Genomic DNA, 25,434 nt, shown 5'->3' with positions numbered 1-25,434 from the left:
TGACTCTTTAATGTAAGATTCTGCAACAGATGACGATTTTCATCCACCGAAACGTTTAACTTTTACTAGATCAGCTCCAGAATTTGCAAACATAGTAGCTGAAGAACGACGGAAACAATGCCCCTTGTACATTTCTGAATTTGCAAGTTTCAAAAAATCTGCAATCTTCTTGGGGATATTATATATAGTGTTAATTTCCACCGGTTGAGTAGTGCACTTTTGCTATCGGTAATTTACAAAAAACTTAATGTGAGGTAAGTTGGGGCGCAAGGCAATATATTTTCTCACAATTTCCAAGAAACTCAGTCCACTTTTCTTGTCAGTAATACAAAACAACCTTTCCTGCTTGGTTTTAGTATCAGATAATGAAACGATTATCACCGATTTTCTGTCGTCCACGTTAAACACTTCTAACTTGTACAATTCATCGGACCTAGTCGCTCCATGCACACCAAAAATATCAATAACCTTCATCAAGAAATAGACGTCATCAGGAGCTTCTGTCAAAAATTTAATAATGTCATCTGACTCCAGGATTTTGGACTTTTTAGCTTTGTATCCTCCACTCAGGTTTTTTAGTAAGGTGGTTAACTTGCTGAATCTAGAAATGTCACAATTTTCATTCACCAACAACGTACGCTTCAGAATCGAATAATACGACCATAATGACGATGGCATCGCTTTCTTCGACTTTTCAGAAAAATACACCACAAGTATTTTTTCACTCACGCCATTGATATTCTTAATGCTTTTTCACTTTTTAAAAGACTGGTATTCTTTCTCATACATCGTCCTAGATTTTTGTGGCAACAATAAACTTTCTGCTTTCAACGCTGCATTGTCTACATCTGATGGCAGGTTTTCCTTTTCTTGTGTCAATTCTTTTCCGTCCATTTCGTATTTATTTACTTTGTACATAAAACGCAACAATATTCTCCGCAAAAACCAAAACGTAACATTTGTTTGACATTTGTTGACAGAGTAATTCATATCCCTAGCAACGGAGCAACACAATTGCGATTTTTGTGCTAAAAATTACAATTTTCTTTGAAATTCTATTTTTCACCTGAACTTGAAGTCTTGCTATAGAAAAAAATGTTGTATTGCACAAGACGATAAAATCGCATTATCTTCTCGAGCATAATTAGCGTCTGGACTGACGTCTCGATGCCAAAAAACGCTCTCGAAGATAAAGTACACTTTTATCGTCTTGTACAATAAATAACTATTAATATCTCCATCAGCATTGATAACAGCTTGTAGTCTTCAGTCCATCTGCGTGAGAGAAACTATGAAATTGTCTTTTTCAGAGAGCTCTTCTCAAACCTGTTATATACCGTGCCACAGCTCTTCAGCATTTTAAGGTATAAAATTACGCCGATACAACCGTTTTATAATATCCCCCCACACATTCTCGATTGGGTTTAAATCTGGACTGTAGCTGGGCTATGGTAAGGTTTCGATGTTGTTATTCTGGAGTCACTAGTTTATTTTGTAGTGTGACCGGGACAATTATCCTATTGGAGGATAAAATTATTTTCTAATCTTAGGCGATTGGAATTCAAGAGTAGGTAAGGATATTAACAGGGGATTAGGATGCATTGGACAATATGGGGAAGAAACAATAAATAGAAATGGAATTAAAATGCTGGAATTCTGTCAAACCAATGACCTGATAATAGGAAACACATTCAGTGAACAAACCATTAACGACAAATATACATTTGTGGCTGAAGAGAGAAATGCGAAAAGCTTAATCGACTATATTGTCTATACGAGAAACTTGGAACAAAATATAAAAAAACATCTTAACGGAAAAGGAATCCGAACGGTCTACACAGCACAGGATGGTCACTGCAAAACTGGAGGATGAAAAAATGGAGGAAGTGGAAAGAAAAGAGTACAAGAAAGTAAATGTAAACAAACTAAAGATAAAAAGTGCGAGAATTTTACACGGAGGAAACTAAAAAAAGACTGAACAAATAGAGTATCAAAAAGAAACATGGACAATGGAAGAAAGATGGAATACATACAGAGAAGTATTAAAGACAACAGCAACTGAAGTGTGTGGAATCAAAAAATATAATAAACAGTTGAAAATGAAAAAATGGTGGAATAAAGAAGTGAAGACAGAAATAAAAAAGAAGAAAATAGCAAAAGGAAAAAATACATCAAAACGGGACTAGAAGAAGATAAAGAAAAATACTATAGGCAGAGACGATTGGCAAAAAAGAATCACACAAGCAAAAGCAAAAACATGAAAAGAATTTGGAGAAGAACTTCAGGAAGAATATATAACAAATAATAGAAACTTTTGGACGACAATATGACACATAAAGCAGGGAAAACGGAAGGAAATAAACGCAGTAAGAGATACTTAAACCAAATACAAATAAGCCCAGAACAAATAGCTAGGGTATGGAAAGAATATTATGAGAAAAAATTTGATACCCAAGTGATAAAGGAAGACAATATAATCAATGAAGGCAAAGAAAACACAGAACTAGAGCAAATAAGTAGAGAAGAAGTAATAGAAGGCTTATCGAATATAAAAATAGGCAAGGCAGGTGGAGATGATGAAATTGAACCGGAAATGGTAAAATACATGGGAGAAAAAGGAATAAACTGGCTATGGAAAATATATAAAGAGGCGTGGGAAAAACAGACAATCCCTAAAGACTGGCAGAACAGTATTATCGTGCCAATATACAAAAAAGGAGAACATGTAAACTGCGACAACTATAGATCAATATGTTTGTCATCGTTATGCTTTAAAATATATACGAAAATAATAGAGAAGAGACTGAGACAATAAGTAAAAATGGTATTGAGAGAAGAACAAACGGCATTTAGACCGGAAAGACAGACAAATGACAACATATATATCATTAGAAACCTAATAGAAAGAAGCATAGATACGGGGGAAAAACTAGTATTAGCATTCATGGACCTAAGAGCAGCATTTGACACGATAGAAAGACATATTATAGGGAAATGCTTGAGGAAAATAAACGTATCTAATGCATTGATAATAATTATAGAAAGTACTTAAAGAGGTAAAAGGAAGGGTACAAATAACAGGGGAAAGATCGGAAGCATTTAATTGGAAGAGAGGTATTAAACAAGGAGATAGTCTCAGCCCTTTGCTATTCATAATAGTAATCAACAAATTGATAAGAAACACTAGAGTCAGAACTAATCAACTACAGACAATAATAGGTTACCGCAGATTACAACCGGTAACAATAGAGTCCTTAATGTATGCAGACGACATAGTACTAATGATTTCGTACTATTACAAAATAAAATGCAGAAACTAATGGATATATGGGTAGAACAAATAGAAGAACTTAAAAAGATAAACGAGGAAAAAAGTAAGATGATGATAATCAGCGGTAAAGGAGATAAGGAAGATAATCAAATAAAGATAAAATGTAAAAACTCAGAATTGGAAATAGTAACAACTTACGAATACCTGGGAAGTATAATAACTAATGACAGAAAAATAGACTGGGAAATAACAAATAGAGCAAAGAAATCAAACAAGTTATATTATGCGTTAGCCCCAATAATGGAAAAAAGAGAACTTGCACGAGAAACAAGAATAAAAATATATAACACAATAGTGATACCGACTGTGTTCTATGCAAGTTAAAACTGGACAATTTTGGAAAAACATAAGAGCAGAATAAACGCAATGGAGATGAGACATCTAAGAAGGATAGTTGGAAAGACAAAATGGGATAGATTAAGCAACGAGACTATTAAGAGAATGGCCAACCAGGAACCGTTAATGAACAAAATAACAAGAAGACAAATGAACTGGTATGGGCATTTGATGAGGATGCAATCCAATAGAATAACAAGAAAAATTTATGAAGCAAAAAACATCGGAAAAAGAAAAAGAGGCAGACCAAGAAAGAAATGGATACAGCAAGTAGTAGAGGCGGGAAAACTTAAACAAAAATCACTCGAGGAATTGAAAATAATGGCAGAAAACAGAAAAGAATGGAATAGGTGGGTAAATGGAAATTAAAATAGCTAGCCCAAATGCGACATTCTGATAGGGTAAAAGGAAGGGGAGAAAGAAAGAAAGAAAGAAAGGAAATTATTTTCTGGATACAACTGTTCTACACTGGGAAACATGATGTTTTCTAGAATATTCAGATAAGTATGCCCAACAAACCTGCCATCAATACGCTATACCATTCCCATTCCTCTTGATATCTATCAACATACAGAGGATAAATCCATTATTATCTGGTCTATACACCTTAATTTTGACCCTTTTAGAAGATTAAAAAATTTTCTCATCTTTAAATATTACCCTGTCCCAAAAATCTTGATATTGTAGGTGATGGTTTAAAGTAAATATAAGTCTTGATTGCTTCTGTTGTAGTGTAATAGCCTGTTTTTTGCTGCAGTTTGGTACCTAAGACGCGATGCTTTAATTCTGAGCCAAGTTGTTTGTCTTTCTTCCCGGAAACTGTGCATAATTCTTGTAGTTTTCGCATTTTCAAAAGCATTCTCTTCTATTCTCTCCAAAAGCGTACGATCTTCATGAGCGGTAGATATTTTTGGTCTTTCAGAACCTTGCTTTCTTTATAGAGTTTCTTGTTCTCTCCATCTTTTATTATTACTAAAAACTGTTGTTCTGCTTACGTTAAAATGGTTCGTTATGGCAGATAATGACCAACCATCTTCTAATTTGGTCACAATTCTTACTTTTAGTTCTTTGCTAGCATGTGGAGCTTTTTTTTGGGGTTGAACGGAATAAGTTATCTGACAAATTTTAAGATTAGGCAGTAATAGTGACAGTATGTAAATAATAAGTATTTACACTTTAAAATACACTGCTCAATTTTCTACAAAATACGCTTTAAGAGTCATGTCAGTTTCTTAGGAACCAGCTGTACACAATATACACAATGTTTCAATCAAACAAAATAATATCAGATTATTACTAATTTAATAGAAATAAGCCACAATTGAAGGTTAAAGTCAGTTTATTGATGTTATACTTCTTCTTCAGGTTCCTTCTCCTATCGGAGGTTGGAAATCATCATCGCTATTTTAATTTTATTGGCCGCGCTTCTGAATAATTTTAATGAGCTGCAACCGAACCACTTTCTCAAATTTCTTAGCCAGGATATTTTGCGTCGTCCTGGTTTCTCTTTCCTTGTATCTTTCCTTAACAGTTTTTATGCCTTCACATTCTCTCTTCATTCTTTGTAACACCTCTATATTAGTTACTTTTTCAGTCCACGATATTTTGTGGATTCTCCTGTAGCACCACATCTCAAAGGAATTTAATTTTTTGATTTCAGACTGTTTTATTGTCCACGCTTTCATGCCGTATAGTAAAAAAAACGTAACAACGTAGCATTCTTGTGCGGATCTCTAGATTAAGGTTACGGTTGCAAATTAAGTTCTTCAATTTTATGAACGTGTTTCTTGCCATTCTAGATCTGATTTCTTTTGTTTGATCTCTATCTTCGGTTAGCAACGTTCCCAAATATTTATATGTTGTTACTCTTTCGATCGTTGTATTATTGATGATCAGGTTATCTACATTTTGTGGTTTTTTTGAGAATATCATTGATTTCGTTTTCTTGAGATATATTTGCAGTCCGTACCTTTCACATGCATTGTATACATGTTGTAGTATGTACTGTAGATTTTCCATGTCACTTGCAAATATGACCGTATCGTCCGCATATCTAATATTATTAATGCTATTTCCGTTGACCAAAATACCTTTTACAATATCCAATAAAGTTTCTTAAAATATCACTTCACTGTAGTCGTGAAAGTGGAATAAGAGTGGTGAAATTATGCACCCTTGTCGAACTCCTCTAAGTATACTTACTTCCTTTCTCAGTTCTCCTTCGACTCTTATTCTTGCTCTGATTTTGATACAGATTTGATATAATTTGTAGATCTCTACTATCTATGTTTTTGGTCTTAAGAATACTTAGAAGCTTTTCATGTTGAACTCTGTCAAAAGCTTTTTTAAAGTCTATGAAGCAAGCATATATGTCCTGATTCAATCCGGACATCGTTGTGTTTGACTCCGAATAATGCTTCTCTAGTTCCTAGACCCTTTCTAAAACCCATCTGTGAATCACTTATTTCTTGTTCTAATTTCATGTGAATTCTGTTATGTATGATTTTAAGGAAAATTTTCAATGTGTGGCTCATTACTGCAATTGTCCGATAGTCATTGCAATCTTTAGCATTTGTGATTTTTGGAATCGTTACAAAAGTTGAGAGAAGCCATTCTGTGGGTATGTGTCCCGTCTTGTATATGGAGTTAAAAAAGTCTACCAAGACATCAATATTATCTTCATCAATTATCTTTAATAGTTCAATTGATATATTATCAGGTCCTAGAGCTTTTCTACCTTTTGTGTGTTTTATGGCATAAATAACTTCCTCTTTCATTATTTCTGGTCCCGTGATTTCTCCGTCATCTTCTAATTGTTCTACTTTTTGGTCATAAAATAGATGTTCAATGTATTCTTTATCTACGTAATTTGTCTTGCGTTTCAGTTATAGTGGTACCATCTGCATTTGTTAATATCCCGATTGGTTTGTTACGATTTCCTAAAATCATTTCTGTAACCTTCTTATGGGTGTTGAAAATGTCATACCTTGCCTCATATTCCTCAATTTCTTCACATTTAATGAAGTTCCATGTTTCCTTAGCTTGTTTTATTTTTTGTTTTATTTGTGTATTAATTTCTTGATATTTAATTTTATTTTTGTTTTTATGTATTCTTCTTTCGTCCATCTCTTCGATAATTTCTTGTGTCATCCATTCTTTTTTGGCAGCTTTTGTAAATGTTAATGTTTTACGTCCCATAGTCTCTATTGTGTTCTTCATATTCTTCCATTTTATTTCAATATCTGTAGTGTTCTTATTATGTTGTTTTATTTCTTGGATACTCTGATTTATTTTATTTCGAGTTTCTTGGTATGTATTTGATTCTCTTAGTTTATCAATGTATATTTGTGGTCTAGATCCTTTCATTAATGGTTTTCTCAATCTTACATTCATATTTGCTACTACTGGGTTGTGTTCCGAGTTTACATCTGCTCCAGGGTAAGTCTTCACTACTGTAATAGAGTTCTTGTACCTGTTCCTTATCAAGATGTAATCTATCTGATTTCTTATAATTCTATCTTTGTTATATATGATGTTATACATAACATGACAAAATACAAACATTAATATTTGTATTTAGTATGTTTGTAAATGCATTTGAAACTAGATGCATTTGTAGGTAAAATGGTTCATATACAGACGATTTCACTCTAGGTAAAGATAAAACTAATTTAAGTTTGATTAATTAATTTAGAACAAATTTATTTTGACCATTATATTTTGTTTCGAAATAAACCATCATATTTGTAATTAAGACTAAAGATTTTTTTGATTTTGATTTATAATCCGGAAATCGTTCTCAAAGAGTTGAAATAACCTTTGTTAATAATAAATATTATGTTGTCTGTCATAGAGTCATATTGAAATTTACGATGAACTCGATAAATCCAGAACAATCAAACACGGAAATTTACATAGTAATTGCACTTGTATGAAAAAATATTTAACAATGGTGAATAATTGATATTTTTTAGGTTCATATTGATTGGTCATTAAAATGATTACCGGTGGTTTTATATTCATTGATTTCTAAAGCTTCTCGATAGTTAATTGCTTTTCCACAATTAAGCCACAGTTGATTTTTCGATATAAAATGTACGACATATGATTTGTTGCATGTGTAATCAAAGCTTCATTATGTTAGTCAATTATTGTTTTCTTCTGCGTCTACGCACGCCTTATGCTGTCAAAGTTCGGTAACAATTTTGCCAAATTTTACTCTGTCGTAAGTCGTCCTCTGCAAATCGTTTAAGCCCAAACTTATCCAATCTCGTTTGTTCTTAAAGGAGTTCTATATTCTACTCTATGTTTTAAAGGAAATACTATTTATTATGTCTCGGTACTAAAGATTTACGGTTCTTAAGCTCTAGTCTAAAAGTCTGTCAAATATAATAGACCCCTTGTTCTTATTTTTGGTGACTTCCACAAAGGATTTGAAACAATTGAAATAGTCGTTGTCTTAGACAGTATCAAAATTCAGACTAGACCACGAGTATGCAAATGGTATTCGAAATATATGCAAAACTGCGACAACAATTGTAAATCTTCATTGCATGACTAAGAAGAAAAAAATTAGCAAAGAAAGGCGGCAGGGCAGGAAGACACTTTATCGCCAAAACTATTTGTAACAGTCATAGAGTACGTATTTAAACGATTAGAGTGGGTCTTAAAAGGTACTAACATCGATGGAAAGAAACTAAATCATCTCCAATATGCCGATGGCAGTTTTCTCATGACAACCGACTTAAGAGAAGCCAAAGTTATGCTACAACAACTAGAGTAAGTAATACAGATAGTCGGTTTAAAGATAACTTACAGCCAAAACAAAAATTATGACGAATCTCCTCCCCAATGAGCTAATAGATATGGGGAAATCGCTCATAGAAGTTGTGAAAAGTTATGTGCATTATGTCACGAAATAAGATTAACAAGATATAACCAGACATGTCATTAGAATTGAAAATCTGAAAAATTCTCACGTACTTAAAAATGAAGATAAAATTTGTGATCATCAACAATAGTGTAAATAACAGAGATATATCAATTACATTTGTGACGATGCTTCTCGAGAAAATACTACACATACACATTATATGTGTGACAAACAGTTAGACGGAGGTCCCAGTATTCTGAAATCAAAAGTCAGAAAAGCAATATAGTAAGCCCAAAATTAAAAAGCACATGGACAAGAACAAGTACCTGCTGAGCTAATTAAATTTTTGGACGAGGAAAACATTACCTACTTAACCACTTTCTTTAACAAAATTTACAACAAAGGAAAAATACCAGATGATTGCAATCACTGTATTTCATTATTATTATTATTACCAAAGAAAAGCCGGCCCACCAAATAAAGCGACTTTAGACTAATCAGTTTGATGAGCCACACACTTAAGTTACTTTACCAAAATAGATATTCCTTCTGTGCAAAAGTAGAATGTGTAATAAGCAGTTGGATTTAGAAACACTCTAGGAACTAAAGAGGCACTATTTTCTGTGCACGTTCTCTTACAAAAAGTTGTGAGAGTGAGTTCCAAAAGAGCTCGTATGTTTGTTTCATCGACTTTTAGAAGGCATTCGACCGTGTACATGATCCACTTTTCGATTGACCACGATATGAGATTGCTAAAGTACCTATTACAATTAAATAGTCTCTATTCAAATTCAAAAGATAGTCGTACTAAAAAACTACACATCAAAACATGGAGTACGACAGGGTTTTGTTTTGTCACCAGCCTATAGAATCTATACTCTAAGGAAAAATTTAGGAAGGTTTTGGATGACAGACAATAGAAAGTAAGAATAGGTGAAGAAGTAATCAACAATATCAAAAGTCAGTGAAGCAAGTTATCGGAAAGGCCTAAAAATTATAATTTTAAAGTCAAAGTGGATGACAGTTGGAAAGAATAATATAGATCAAGATCTTCTTTCTTCAAATGGAGAAGAGATAAAACGTGTGAACCGTTTTAAATACCTTGGTAGCTAGTTAAATAAAAATTGTGACTAGTGAATTTATAAAAATCGGGATCAAAATATGAAGGCTTTTATGACTTGTAAACCAGTTTTATGTAACAAAAATCTATCGATACATATTCGCAATAAGGTCTTCTTTCATGTGTTCATTCTATTATATGGTTGTGACATAAATATTAAAAACCATAATGCTTAACCAATTAGAAGTATTCGAATTACGGCGGATCCTAAAAATATCGGGGATTTCGCAGTTTCAATGAAGATCTTCTTAAAATTATGAATTTAGAATGTATGCTCATAAACATTATAAAGAGAAGAAAAACAAAATACTTTGGTCATCTAATTAGAGCACCTTAATACCAACTACTTCGGTTTATCATACAAGGAAAAGTTGGGGAAAAGAGATGGATAGGTCGAAAGAAATTTTCTCGGCTGCATAATATTAGACAGTGGTGTGGTTCTGCGGTAGAAAAATTATTTTGCGCAGCAACTGATAAAGAAAGTTTTTAAAAGATTGTTAACGTAATACGGCCTAAATCTAAATGCGGACACCGTAATTAAAGAAGGAGAAAATCTATTTCGAGCTTAAATGTGGCGCCAACATCATAAGATAGGCACTTATAGAAAAAGGTTGTATATCCTTCACTTGTTATTATTTAATATAAACTGATCCCAAATGATACTATTAAGAAAAGAAATTGTTTTTCTTGCTTAGTTGTTTCTCTCCTCTATTGTGTTGTCTACGTTGCCTTCTGACCGATACACATACCTATATACCTGGTTTTTCTGATATTAATTTCAAGTCTGAATTTTTGATACTGTTTAAATAATTTCCGAGTCATACAAAAAGTATATATTCTATTGTTATTGATCGGCATTTCTATATTTGTGAACTTACGTGTTTATGTTTTTAAAGCCTGATCTGGATAAATTTTAAAAAGACCTTTATGCATTTAGAATCCATTTGATCATACATACAATTAAATTATGATAAGAAAAGTATCGATATTAAGTATACAAGGTGTCCAAACTCTCCTGACAAACGAAGACTGAAGATTCCTCAGATAATTTTAAGACAATTTAACCCAATTCATCCAGTCTGAAAATGTTTCCTAAGGGAGCCAGAAGTCTTATAAATGGCGCCTTATAAATAGTTTTTGTACACGGTCATAGGCGTCCGTTTTGGGTAGGTAAACGGTTATTGTAACGCCTAACTTTTTTATCTTGAACTTCCAAGCATTTGTAATGGTATAATATTAAATTTTCAGGTAATCTATTACTAAAAGGTACTCTTACCTTAAGTCGGTAGGAAACACCGTCTTTTAGAAAAATCGATTTGAAAATTTTTCGTTTTTTTGCCATGAAAGTTAAATTAATAGGTACTTTGATTAATTTTATAAATTATCATTTGTTTTAATGAATGCAGTATACAATTCGTGAAAACGTTTGAAAAAAGAGGCAAAAAATCAAATTGAAACAAAATTTTATTTAGAGGGTTTTAAAAACAAACTATTTATTACGATGGAACGAAACTAACACAAAGGAACAAATACCAAAGGTAGATAGTTACAAAAGATGCACGATATTGATGACCATTAGTCTCAATGCATAAATTTGCCATTTTGCTTAAATAACGCCGAATTCTTGCAAAAATTCCAAAGTTATTTCTAAATTCGTTGCAAGCATCTTGTATCCTTAGCTAGAGTGACGTACGATTTTGTATCAGAATGGAATAAACAAATGCGTTTATATATCCACAAACACAATAATCGCAAGAATTAAAATCCGGTGACCTTGCTGGTCAAACAACTGGACCGCCACGTCCAATCCAGTGGTCTTCTTAGGGTGCGTCCATAACGGAGACCATCGCATGGTATCCTCGCCTAGATCGTAGCACTGACAGTGAACGCTAGCATTTAAAATAAAATGCATTTATTTTAGCGATGGTCGGAGCGGGGGTCGGTGGTCGGCGCCTCGTATTGTCGATCGTAGAGTACTAGGGTCGAGGGTCGAAAAAATACTAAGCTTGAATACTATGGTCCAGCTCTATGGTCCGACACCTGGTCCAAGGCTGGGCGCTGCGCTTTGACGGTGAACGCTGGAATTTTTAAAATAATGCATTTATTTTACCTGGCGATGATAATATCATACCATCCTATGGTCCGAGCGAGGGTCGGCGCCTCGTTATGAGCGCACACTTAGTTATTATGAAGAAAGTTCCGTAGATACGAGACCTAGCACCTTAAAGTAGGCCAGACAGCCGTCATGTAAAAACCATAAGGCTTGGCGAATATTTAAAGGCACATCATCCAATGAATCATGTAAAACATTTTGCAGGAAATGTAAATGTAAGTAATCAGCACCATTTAACGACTAGGCAAATGCACAGGCCCAAGTAGATATTCGTTTACTACTCCTATCCAGAAGTTTATGCTAAAAATATGCTGATGCTTAAATTATTGAACAACGTGATGATTATCACCAAGCTACATATAAAATTGTGTATGATACACATTAAAAATTACATTTTTTGTGAATGTAGCTTTGTCGCAAAAAAAATGTATCTGAAAAATCTCCTTGTAGCAGTGCTTTTACATTTGTAAAATAAAAAGGGTATAAATTTTCGTTTTGTAAGATATTTCCTACGAAAGATTTTGAAACTGTAGGATACATGGCAGATAGTCTGCGAACGCAAATTTCTGGATTTTTCTCAACTTTCATTAAAATAATATCTTCATGTGCTGCTGTTACAGTATCACGTCCCCTCTTTCAATATTTTTTGGGACGACTGAACCTGTTTCCCTTAGTTGTTGATGAATAGTTGTCAATTTTGAGTAAGTGGGCTCAACATTGATCCTCCTTACATCTCATTTCGCCATACACTAAAGTATACTAAAAGATAAACTTCACGAACTGACCACAATTTGAAAATAAAAACCGTAAATAATTATACTTCTGTCGACAGGTCACGGCAAACTTCTTTTTTCGTCTTTATAGAGGGGGGATCTGGAATCTTCAAAAGACATCTCAGTCCAGGACACCGCATGACTAACCTTAGTGCAGGATTCGTTCTTTGTACTCCCGGCGATAGTTCCCGAAGTACTTTAAAATGCCCTCTCGTCGCCGAGTCTACGTTGAACGCCTACCTGCTAAACCAGACCCTCCTCTGTCATTCGGCGATTCGGAATCAGAATGGCCGCTGTAAGGCCGTCATCACTTCCGAAGCACTACCTTCATTCATTCTCCATTCATCCACATCCACACCCCATTCGTCAGCAAAAAGACACCCTGTTTCGTTCCAGGTAGCGCGTAGAAGACCCTCATCGCTCCTAGTACGGCATCACTCCCAGACGGGCATTTCCTCCTTCCCCAAAGTCTGACTCACGCAATCTAACTCATACAGTCTGACTCACTTTTCTAGCTTTAACTTCTAGCATCTTTCCCTCTGACCTTTGCCGTTGGTCCAGCTGTCTTTCTTCCTCTTCTTTTTTCTTGATCACTGCATGGATATAGTTGTGTACGCTAGTCCAACCTGCTTTATTTTCAATCATTCCCCCAATTATTTTTTCTCCTTTCTACTATCCATCTGTTGAACTCTAACATCGTATGTGTCACAGCATCTGAGTGTCCACAGTATAGACATTCATCTGTGTCAGCCTTTCCGAACCTAGAGAGGTAGGCCCTAAAACACCCGTGTCCTGTCAGCACCTGCGTCAGGAAATAATCCAGTCGTCTGTGGCCACAGTCCACCCAATCTCTAATGTTCGGGATCAACATTTTCGTCGACTGTGCCACATCCTCCGTATTGGTCCATTTTTCTTGCCATCTTTCAATTGACCTTTCCCCTGAGGTCCCGGCCAAGTAGTGCAAAAAATATTAGTTTAACTTTCATGACGAAAAAACAAAAATTTTTCAAATCGATTTTTCTAGAAAATGGTGTATCCTATCGACTTAGAATAGCAGTACCTTTTAGTACTAGAATAACTGAAAATTTAATAATCTGGTATTACGAATGCTTAAAAGGTAAATACAGAAAAGTTAAGCGTTAAAGTCATCATTGACCTATCCAAAACGGACGCCTATGATCGGTACTAGAAATTCACAATTATTGAAATCGATTCAAATCTAGAGGATAAATAATCGTACCAGTTTTCGTTTTTCTTAAAAAAAGCGTTCAGGGGGTATTTAAAAAAAACTAATTACAAGGCGCCATCTTAAAAGAGCTCTAGTTCCCTTAGGAAGCATTTTCGTGAATTAGGCTAAATCGTCTTAAAATTATCTAAGGAATTTCCGGTCTTCGTTTCTAAGGAGAGTTTTTGGACACCCTGTATATAGCTTACAAGTATATAATTATTTTCTGCACAATCACTTAGAGATTGTACCCCTATAAAACGGCCACTGCGCAGTACGGTCAAAATTTTATGACATTTTGTTTGATTCCTATTAAGAAGTTATACTGTATATTTCACCTATTTTTATTAAATTTTTACATTTTAAAAATACCTTCATATTTCAAAATATGAGACCTTTTATAGAATCAGAACATAGCTTTTACTGACTTTTTAAAATACACCTTTCCTGCAAAATAGTCATATCTTTCTTTTTTACTTACATATATAATAAAATGCATTTAATTTTATAGTTTCGGTCGAAACAGTCGAGGTGGAGGAGCATGAAGTCTGCTCCGACAGCGAATTCGAAACCAGGGAGACGCTCAAGCTGACCGCCCGCACTGGCGCTGCCTTCCGTCGCGACGTCTCCACATCGACGCGTCGGCCCCCCACCACCCGACGAGCCGCCTCTGCAGCGCGTGATGAGACGACGCAAGAAATACAAGATGAAGACGAAGCCACTCTCAGAGAGCTGCTTATTAGGTACAAACTTATTATTAGCATTATAACTTAATATACTGGAATCTTCAGGAAGAATGTGCGTTTATTACGTAATTTTATTTCTTAAGAGATGTTCTTGGAAATACGGCGTTATATTTTTCTGAAGGTTGTAGTATACCGATGCTCTTTTTAAAGGATATTGCTCAAATGAATAGTCTCTTAACTAATGAAAAGGTTGAATTTTATATGGTATGTTCCATTGAAAGACCACTTATATTTATATTATTAATAATTATTAATTTTTTGTAAGATATCTTGATTAAAAATATTAAAGATAAAAAAGGCCTAAATAATGAAGAACTTAAACAACCACTAATAATAAAATTAGCTTTCATTTACGTTAGTCAAAGATTGACCGGATAAGTAAGATACTAAAAACAGATACACTTTATAACAATTTTAATATAAAATAACCTAATTAAAATCTAAATCAAAACTTAAATATGACAAGGATCAGAATGCAGAGTAATTCAAAAATACTATGCAGAATATTGTATCAGAAAAGAAGCACCAACATAATATAAAACATAAATTAGGAATCTAAAATTCAACCATAAATTTGTTGGAAATTAAATGAGCGTTGTGGGAAATCAAGTTACAGGATTGGATGGCATGAATGTTAAATGGTAAAAATGGATGAAATATTTTCAATACATAGGTGATCAAATTATTAGAGCCGCCCCATAAAATTTTACTTTTTGTTTACTAATGGTATGTAATTGAGCTATAAAACATATTTTTGTGTTTAATTCTATCTTACTTTGATGTAGAACCTTTAAGTTTCTTTCTTTCTTTCTTTCTCCCCTTCCTTTTACCCTAATAGGGTGTCGGATTTGGGCTAGCTATTTTAATTTCCATTTACCCACCTCTTCCATTCTTTTCTGTTTCCTGCCATTATTTTCATATTTCAGTTCATTTGTCTCTTTGCTATTTTGTTCATTATCGGTTCCTGGTTGGCCATTCTCCTAATAGTCTCGTTGCTTAATCTATCCCATTTTGTCTTTCCAACTATCCTTCTTAGATGTCTCATCTCCATTGCGTTTATCCTGCTCTTATGTTTTTCCAGAATTGTCCAGTTTTCACTTGCATAGAGCACAGTCGGTATCACTATTGTGTTGTATATTTTTATTCTTGTTTCTCGTGCAAGTTCTCTTTTTTCCATTATTGGGGCTAACGCATAATATAACTTGTTTGATTTCTTTGCTCTATTTGTTATTTCCCAGTCTATTTTTCCATCATTAGTTATTATACTTCCCAGGTATTCGTAAGTTGTTACTATTTCCAATTCTGAGTTTTTACATTTTATCTTTATTTGATTATCTTCCTTATCTCCTTTGCCGCTGATTATCATTATCTTACTTTTTTCCTCGTTTATCTCCATTTTAAGTTCTTCTATTTGTTCTACCCATATATCCATTAGTTTCTGCATTGTATTCTCGGAATCTGCTATTAGTACTATGTCGTCTGCATACATTAAGGACTCTATTGTTACCGGTTGTAATCTACGGTAACCTATTATTGTCTGTAGTTGATTAGTTCTCACTATAGTGTTTCTTATCAATTCGTTCATTACTATTATGAATAGCAAAGGGCTGAGACTATCTCCTTGTTTAATACCTCTCTTCCAATTAAATGCTTCCGATCTTTCCCCTGTTATTTGTACCCTTTCTTTTACCTCTTTGTAAGTACTTTCTATAATTTTTATCAATGCATTAGGCACGTTTATTTTCCTCAAGCATTTCCCTATAATATGTCTTTCTATCGTGTCAAATGCTGCTCTTAGGTCTATGAATGCTAATACTAGTTTTTTCCCCGTATCTATGCTTCTTTTTATTAGGTTTCTAATGATATATATGTTGTCATTTGTCTGTCTTCCCGGTCTAAATGCCATTTGTTCTTCTCTTAATACCATTTCTACTTCTTGTCTCAGTCTCTTCTCTATTATTTTCGTATATATTTTAAAGCACACCGATGACAGACATATTGCCCTATAGTTGTCGCAGTTTACATGTTCTCCTTTTTTGTATATTGGCACGATGATATTGTTGTGCCAGTCTTTAGGGATTGTTTGTTTTTCCCACGCCTCTTTATATATTTTCCATAGCCAGTTTATTCCTTCTTCTCCCATGTATTTTACCATTTTCGGTTCAATTTCATCATCTCCACCTGCCTTGCCTATTTTTATATTTGATAATCCTTCTTTTACTTCTTCTCTACTTATTTGCTCTGGCTCTGTGTTTTCTTCGCCTTCATTGATTATACTGTCTTCCTTTATCACTTCGGTGTCAAATTTTTTCTCATAATATTCTTTCCATACCCTAGCTATTTGTTCTGGGCTTATTTGTATTTGGTTTGAAGTATCTCTTACTGCGTTTATTTCCTTTCGTTTTCCCTGCCTTATGTGTCGTCCAAAAGTTTCTATTATTTGTTATATATTCTTCCTGAAGTTCTTCTTCAAATTCTTTGCATGTTTTTGCTTTTGCTTGTTTGACTGTCTTTTTTGCCAATCGTCTCTGCCTATAGTATTTTTCTTTATCTTCTTCTAATCCCGTTTCGATGTATTTTTTCACCTTTAAGTTTATAAATATTAAAAAAGAAACGAGTAATTTAATGAAAACACTTACACGCCTTAAACCTAATACTTGGTAGTATACTACACCCTTTGTAGCAATGACTGCCTGGCACCTTCTTGGCATAGTTTCTATGCAGTTCTGACAATTTTGTTGAATTGTTCCACTCCTGTGCCATACTGCATTAAGCGTGATCCAACGCTTTGTGGTTATAACTTCATTGGAAATTTCTTTCTTTATGAGCTTTCAAAGATTTTTGATTGGATTCAGATCTGGCAAATTGTCATGCCATTCGAGCACCTTCATCTGGTTGTCTGCAAGGAATTTTGTAACAGTTTTTGCCTTGTGACAAGATGCCGAGTCATATATAAATGTGAAACTCTTATTGGAATCCAGGTCCAGGTGTGAACCACTCCTGGACCTGGGAAAGCATTTTTTGGCAGTACTCTCAGGTACTGGTCCTGTCTTATTGTTCGTTGAACGATGTAGAGTCTATATATATATAATTTCGGTTTACAACGTTCTTCGACGTCTTCCGATTTCCAATCTCCATCTCATTCTATCGTTCCATAGATCGTCTTCCAGTTCTCTTGCTCTGATTTCTTTATCAACTCCTTCTCTCCAACTTCTTCTAGGCCTTCCTGGTCTTCGCCTACCTCTTGGTTGCCATTCAAGAATTTGTCTTGGTATTCTATTCTCCGGCATTCTCCTTACGTGTCCGTACCATCTGAGTTGTGTCGTTTTGATGTCATCAACAATATTATGTGTAACCCCCATGATTTCTCGGACTCTCTCGTTTGTTATTCTGTCGCGTCTGGAGATTCCCGCCGAGCGGCGCCAGAAGTCCATTTCTGTTGCTCTAAGCATTTTCTCTGATCTGTCTTTTAGGGGCCACACTTCGCATCCATATGTTGTGATACTTTTTATTATGGTGTTGTATATTCTTCTTTTGTTGTCTTTGGAGATGTTTTTATCCCACAGTACGCTGTTTAGTAACGCTATGCCTTTCCTTCCCTGTGTATTTCGTTCCTTAATGGCTGCATCTAATTTTCCGTCTTGAGTGATTTTTACTCCTAGGTATTTGTAGTTATCACATATTTTGATCTCTTGATTTTCCTCTACGAGAAGGTTATGTTGATCTCCTCCGATACTCATGTACTCAGTTTTTTCCATATTCACTTCCAAACCCCACTCTGTAAACTCTTCTAATAGTTTTCGCATCATGTAACTAAGGTCTTTAGAGTCCTGTGCGATAATGACCTGGTCATCTGCAAAGCACGATGTAGAGTCTACCAGTTCTTTAACTGCTTATGATAGACCACTAATTCTCACTTATCAATGAGGATCTGCAAGGTAGATTCATCAGAGAAACAAACCTGGAATATTATTATTATTTTAGAATCGTAGATAGATTGATCAACTGTAAACTACATAAAAGAAAAACAATGTTAAGTAATGTTATTTATCTGATTCCAGTCGTTATTGGCCCAATCTGTATGATCTTCAGCTCATTAAAGCCTTTTTTCTTCATGGCCGTTGTGAGGTGGGTTGAAAACCCTATATCCTTTATTCGCTGACGAGCTGTCATTGGTGAAATATTGATGTCAGACTCCTGCATCATTTTCATTAAACTCCTTTAAGGTTGTTTTTTATTCGCCAAGACTATATCTTAAATTTTTTTCTGTATCTCGTGGTGTTGTAATTTTTTTTCGACCACATTTTTGTTTGCGTCTTGGGGCCAAACACAAATTCGCCCGTGTGGACCGTAAAAAACAATAGTTTTTTACGGTCCACAGTTGCCCTTGAAACTATTTGAAAGTCAGTTTCTATAAAGCTCTTAAATAAATAAAGGCTAAGGGATTTTTGCCATTTTTTACGATTCTCAAATAGCCGCTAAATTTAAAATTTTACATTACAAAAGATCTAAAACGTTTAAAACTTCTTTTTTTCAGAAAAGAAGTTTTAAAACTCCTTTTATGAAGAAAACAGATTCAGCAACAAATTCCTCTTAATGACATCTTTGTAGAAGCATTTCTCGGGACGTGAGATTTTTTGTAATGTGAAACTTTTTATTCAGCGTTTCTTAGGCATGTTTTAGATGCCTCATATTTGTTGCCAAAAATCAAAATCAAAATTTTATGTTCTCGGTTTAAAAAATTGGGCTTAAACAATGGAAATTCCATAGCGACCAATCGATGGAAGTGATATATTTTATGATCTCATAAGAATCATTAAAAATAGCAAAAATTGCGCAACGTTTATTAATTTAACAGCTTTATAAAAACAGATTTTATTTGCGGGAAAATGCAAAATTTAAATACGAAAGCTTCTACAGCGTACAGATTCTTGGCAAATCGATGCTTTCCATCCCCATTTGCTGGATTGGTTGTGGTAATCATTTTAGCGTAAGTAAGTAGTGGGATCCTACGTACTTATATTTTGTTGACATTATCATCCCATTTTTTCTAAAAAATAGCTCTTATCGTTAAAGAAGCACGTTCAGCTACTAAGTCAGTTAAACTTGAGTAAAGGTGGATGCCTAAATCACGCAGCAAAATTATCTTAGTTGTGGTCTGTAAACGGCCGAGTTCTTCTGAGCGACGTGAAATGGACTCATGGACAGCGGCGATATTTTCGGCAGATCTTCGTTTCGTTGACAGATAATACCAGCTAATTTGTCAGACATAACTTCAGCATTATGGCTGCTATCAACTCTTATAATTTGTAAATTACTATTGGAACACCCTATTTTCCTCTGCCAGTTCTTCACTTATAGACCAACAAATTTCAGATGAATTTCAACCATAATTTTATTCCCTATGGCTTTGAAAGTACTGAAAGGTGAAATTAAAAAGAGTAAAATATATGAAAACTCTGGGATTTAAAGTAAACTTGTAAAGAAAATCTTCTGATGTAAAAAAAATTCTTCCTTATGCCATTTTACGAATCGATAGAGGAGTATTAATTCTACATAATTTATAACAATTTTTAACAATGATATTTGTGTCTGGTAATTGGTTTTTAGTTTATTAGCTGATGCTTTAATTTTTCCTTTTTTGTTGTTGTTGTTTGTTTGATCTAGTACTATTTCATACCTATTTAATTAATTAGTTTCCTGTTTTAGTGCGAATTCGTTCCATATTTCTATTATCTCTTTATTTAGAAAGTATGCTTCCCACTTTTTCTTTTTCATTCTTATAGAGGTTTAAATTATTTTGTGCTTTTTTAGTTTCTAATACAATTTTTTGTTTCTGCTAGCCTATTTATTTTTTAACTCTTAAAGCTATTTTTTCGTGAGTTTTCACTTTTTCGTCCATAATTTTTTCTCTGCCTTATTGTGTCGCTGTTTCATTTTTCTGGGTGTTGTTTTTCTGTTAAAGAATCTAAGGTTTCTTTAAAGGGTTTCAGTATAATATTCTTTTAAGATTTATCTGTTGTTTACCACGTTAACTTCCACATTTTATCTTTGATTTTTTCCAATACCTATTTATTTAATCTCAAAATTTCAGTACATATAAGTTTTGCGATATCTAGGTATCCTACTTTATAGACCTAGCTAATGCATCCTTTTTTTCTATCAACCAGTTCTTTTATTTGTTTTAGTTGCCACCCGGTATTTTTTTTGCTGTTTCTTAGTAACTTAGGATTTCTTTTATCGCTTCATAAATTCTTTTTCTTCTTTTTCTTACTTTATAAATAGGCTTAATGCCTGTTTCACTTCGGTTTTTAGCCTCAATTGACGTTGTCTGACCATCTTTTCCTCGGTCGTCCCAATGATCTTCTTCCAATTGGCGATTTGTCTCTTGCTATTCGTACTATTCTATTTTTTGTCATTCTTTCGATGTGTTGATTCCATTCCACTTTTCTTCTTTTGGTCCACGCGTTTATTTCCTCTATACCACATCTCCCTCGTATTTCCTCACTTCTTACTCTGTCTCTTACAGTTTGGTTTGTTATTTTTCGTAAGACTTTCATTTGTGTTGTTTCCAGTAGTCTTTCGCTGTGTACGTCATTATCGGTCTTATTGATGATTTATATATCCTGGTTTTCGTTTCCGTTGTGAGGTATTTGTTTCTCCAGATTGTGTTGTTGAGACATCCTGCTGCTCTGTTTGCCATGTTTACTTGTTTTTGTACTTCTTCTTCCACTTTTCCATAGCTTGACAGTTTTATTTCCAAGTATTCAGTTTCCATCACTTGTTCTATTATTTTGTTATTTACGACTAGTTTACATCGTCTCGGTTCCGCTGATATCACTATCGTTTTAGTTTTCTCTGTTGAGATCTCCATGTTGTATATGAGCGCCGTATCTTCGAATTCTTTAATTAATCTTTGTAGGTTATCTTCATTTTTGGCTGTTATTATGACGTCGTCGGCGTAGCACATTATCCTTATTTCCTTTTCTCTAATTCTATATCCTTTGTCTTATTATAAAAACTGCATCCGTGCATGATCTTCCTGTCCGAAATCCTTGCTGTTCCTCTTGCAGAGATATTGGTTCATTTATTTTTGTCACTATTATTCTTGTTGTTATTTGAGTGTTGTATTATTTATTAATTTATTGCTCGATAATTATTGGGGTCTTTCTTATCTCCTTTTTTGAAGAACATCACCATGATCGCTCTCCTCCATTCATCTGGTATTCTGTTTGTGGTGGTAGATCATCTTTTTAAACAAGTGGTAGAGTTCATGATTGTACCTGCTTAATAGATCCAAATATCTTCCTAAGGACTTTTCGTTCGAAGACTTCCAGCTTTTGTTTTGTGTCTTCTGTTATCACACATGTCTCGCATCCATAACATACTATTGGTCTAATAATATTCTTGTAGACCCTGATTTTCAATCTCCATGTGTGTTTTTGGAGCGGAACACATCGGCAAGTAAAAAGTAAGCTTTGTTTTCCTTTATTATTCTTCTTTGAATTTTTGGTTTTGTTCCATTCGTGTTTAATGTAACTCCCAGATATGTTAAACTTCCTACAGTTTCAATATCGTTCTCTAATTTAACTGTGCGTCTTTTTCCCTTGCTCTTGCCTGTATTTTTTGTCTCTGTAATTGTGAATATATTTCCGTCGCCCCTTCTGATCTGCGAGACATAATGCTAATGTCATCGGCATAGGCGGCAATCTGTATTGATTTATTTGTTAGGAGATTACCTCTTCCTATATTCAGCTGTCTTATCACATATTTAAGAGTCAGGTTGAATACTGTCGGTGCTAGCTCGTCTCCTTGTTTTAATCCTTTTACTATTAAAAATTTCTCAGTGAGCTTATTTTGTACTATGACAGTTTCTGTTGACGAGTCAATTGTTGCTTTTAATCGTCGGATGTATTTTTGTGGAATTTTTAAGCTATGCAATATTTGATATAAATTTTTGTCCATTAATTGAGTCGTAGGCCTCTTTGAAATCTATGAATATGTTGTGGACGTCAATTTCGTATTCCCACAATTTGTTTAGAGTTTGTTTCACTCTGAATAGCTGATCTGCTGTAGATCTTCTTTGTCGGAAACCGGTTTGATATTCCCTGATACTATTTTCAGTTCGTTGTATTGTATAAAAACTTGAGTTGAGGCTTACTTTAACATTTGAATTTGAATGTTATATTTTTTAGTTTATTAATTCGTCTTTTCGTTTTAATTTAAACTATTTTGTTATTAGTATATTACTATTTTGATGCCAGCAAGTATTGGTTCAAACAACATTGAACCAATGTTGAATCCATGAACAACATGGAAGAATAAGTGAATTTGCAAAAAGTTAACTGAAATATCGTCTTAAAGTTTTTTACTATAACGATATAAAGTTTATATATACTATACTATACTATATGAAGTTTTTACTATACAAGTTATTCTGTGCAACTATTTTATTTAGCAATATCCTTTATAAAAATGTCTAGTGTCATATAGAAATATAAAGAGATTTAAACATTAAATAGTTTTATACCGTGTGGTGCAAATGAAAAAAATTAACTTAATATTTCATACACCGGCGACTTCAGAGAAAAATCTCAAAATGCATCGATTTTTATGTCTAAAAGCGCAATTTCTCAAATTATTTTTTATATCTAATGTCATGTAGTTGATCATTCTGACGTAATCAATATTGTTATAAAGAAAGGTGGATATTACATTACATCATTTCAAAGGTCTGTTCGACTATACCAACAGTTTTAACAGCTGCTTAAATTAATATCCTGTTCAGCTAAAATACAAAAAAACGACAAGCAGCGATCTCATATCAAATTTGCAATACAATTTTTGAAGATATTTTTGCCAATTCAATTCTTATCTGTACTTTGGTATTCTTCTCTTTTGGAGTATCTTTATAAAAAGAAATATAGAGCTGTTAAATGGGTGGTTAGAGCTGTTAAGTGGGTTTCACACACTTATGGGTGTGAAAATTGGACAATAAATAAGAAAACCAAAAACAAAATAAGAGCAACAGAGATGGAATTCCTAAGGAGAAGCTGCAGAGTAACAAGAAGAGACAGAATAAATAACATGGAGATTAAGAGGAGAATGGGAATGAACTCCGACATAATAGACTACATCGAACAGAAGAGATTAACATGGTACGGACATGTCAGAAGAGCAGACCAAAATCGGTGGATAAATAGAATAACAGAGTGGAGCCCGATAGGAAGAAGAAAGAGAGGCAGACCCCGAAGATCTTTCAGAGATAAGGTGGACGAAGCAATGAGTAGAAGAAACCTACAGGAAGGGGACTGGCTAAACAGGAAAAATTGGAGAAAACGGTTGAGCGAAGGAATACAGTAAAAACTGTGGAAATCCTTGTATATATATATATATATATATATATATATATATATATATATATATATATAATACGGGTAACTAAGTGGCCGTTTTAGTGATCATTTTCAATCTATCCATCGATCTGGAAAGTAGCATAGTGTAGACGTTCATAATTTTGCTGTTTAAAAATAACAGGTATTACTATGAGACAAAAAGTTTTGTAATAGGTGGGATAAACTACCTATTTACTTGTGTACTGTCCAGTGAGGTCTGGTAATACAACCAAGTTACGGCTATTTAAAATTGAATAGTGTAGATGCACTATTTTAGGACAGCGTCTTATAGAGCCTCTTGGGTCCGGCCGCTGATTAATAATGCACGGTCCTAGTCTAACGGGTGATATGGGTTGAGCAGCAACACACAGCTACAAGTTAACTTTACACTGTCTTAATAAAGGACCCACACTCAATATTTCAGAAATACGACATATTAGAAAGAAATTTATATTTGTATCGTAATTTAAATGTAGTTTTGCTTTTGTGTTGGATAAAAAAAAGAAAGTCTGCAAAGACTGGTCCAAGATTTAACATAAGAGCAAAATAATTTAATATAACAATCTCATCTCAGAAAACTAAAACAATAGTAGCCAGCAAAGAACCAACCAGATGTAAAATAGAAATTGATGGCATCAATATTAACAAGTAATTGAAATAAAATACCTGTGAATTACACTGTCTACCTATGGAGACCTGGAGAAAGAAGTGAGAGATCAAATACAAAAAGCAAATAGACTGGCAGGACGCCTTAAGAGCGTAGGGGCAAAATTTCGGACCAATGCTTTTTAAATGCATTAATTTATTTTGAATCCTGAGAAAACTATAAATAATTTTTTAAAATCTAAACGCAGAATAAAAGATTACATTATTATTGAGGGTCGAAAATCCATTAGAAGAGATATTTGAAATTAAAAATCACACTTAATTTTCTCTTTTTTTTTTTCACCCCTGTAACTTAAACACTATATAAGTTTTCAGGGACTTTCAGACCTCGGTAATAATGTAATATTTTATTCTGCGTTTAAATTTTTAAAAAATACTTTTTTAAAAAAAAATTTTCTCAGGATTCGAAATTCGAAAAAGTGAATACATTTAAAAAGCATTGGTTCGAAATTTTGGGCCTACACTCTTAATAACACTATATGGCAAAACAGACACATTAACACTAAGATAAAATCAAGAAATTATAAAGCCAGTTAAGACCAATAATGACATATGCCTCAGAAACAAGACCCGATACAGCCACAACGCAAAGACTACTGGAAACGGTAGAGATGAAAGTACTGAGAAGAATTACAGGAAATACGCCGAGCGATCGAAAGAGAAGTGAAGACATTAGAAAACGTAACGTACAGTGTATAAATAAATGGACACAAAATAGAAAAAAGAATGGAATAACCACATAAACAGAATGGATGAGATCCGTGTCGTCAAAATAGCAAGAGATAAGTCACCAATCGGCAGAAATATCGGACGACCGTGCAAAAGATGGAGTGATAACTTTCTATAGAAGTATTAA

At 33.9% G+C, this 25,434-nt stretch overlaps 2 protein-coding genes across 3 annotated transcripts in view; both read left to right on the top strand.

Moving 5' to 3' along the window:
• Positions 1-25,434, top strand: part of Glut1 (Glucose transporter 1) — a 481,871-nt gene that overhangs the window by 82,024 nt on the left and 374,413 nt on the right. The window lies entirely within an intron of this gene.
• LOC140432636 (uncharacterized) overlaps positions 1-25,434 on the top strand; it is a 76,856-nt gene that overhangs the window by 5,164 nt on the left and 46,258 nt on the right. Inside the window, exon 2 of the mRNA XM_072520668.1 lies at positions 14,283-14,514. Within this exon, the coding sequence (XP_072376769.1) occupies positions 14,283-14,514 (232 nt within the window). The remainder of the gene's footprint in view (positions 1-14,282; positions 14,515-25,434) is intronic.

The sequence above is a fragment of the Diabrotica undecimpunctata genome, chromosome 1 (assembly GCF_040954645.1).
Source record: "Diabrotica undecimpunctata isolate CICGRU chromosome 1, icDiaUnde3, whole genome shotgun sequence".
NCBI classification, from domain to species: Eukaryota; Metazoa; Arthropoda; class Insecta; order Coleoptera; family Chrysomelidae; genus Diabrotica; species Diabrotica undecimpunctata.
Note: the sequence above shows the minus strand (reverse complement) of the source record. Positions and strands in the feature narration are given on the sequence as shown.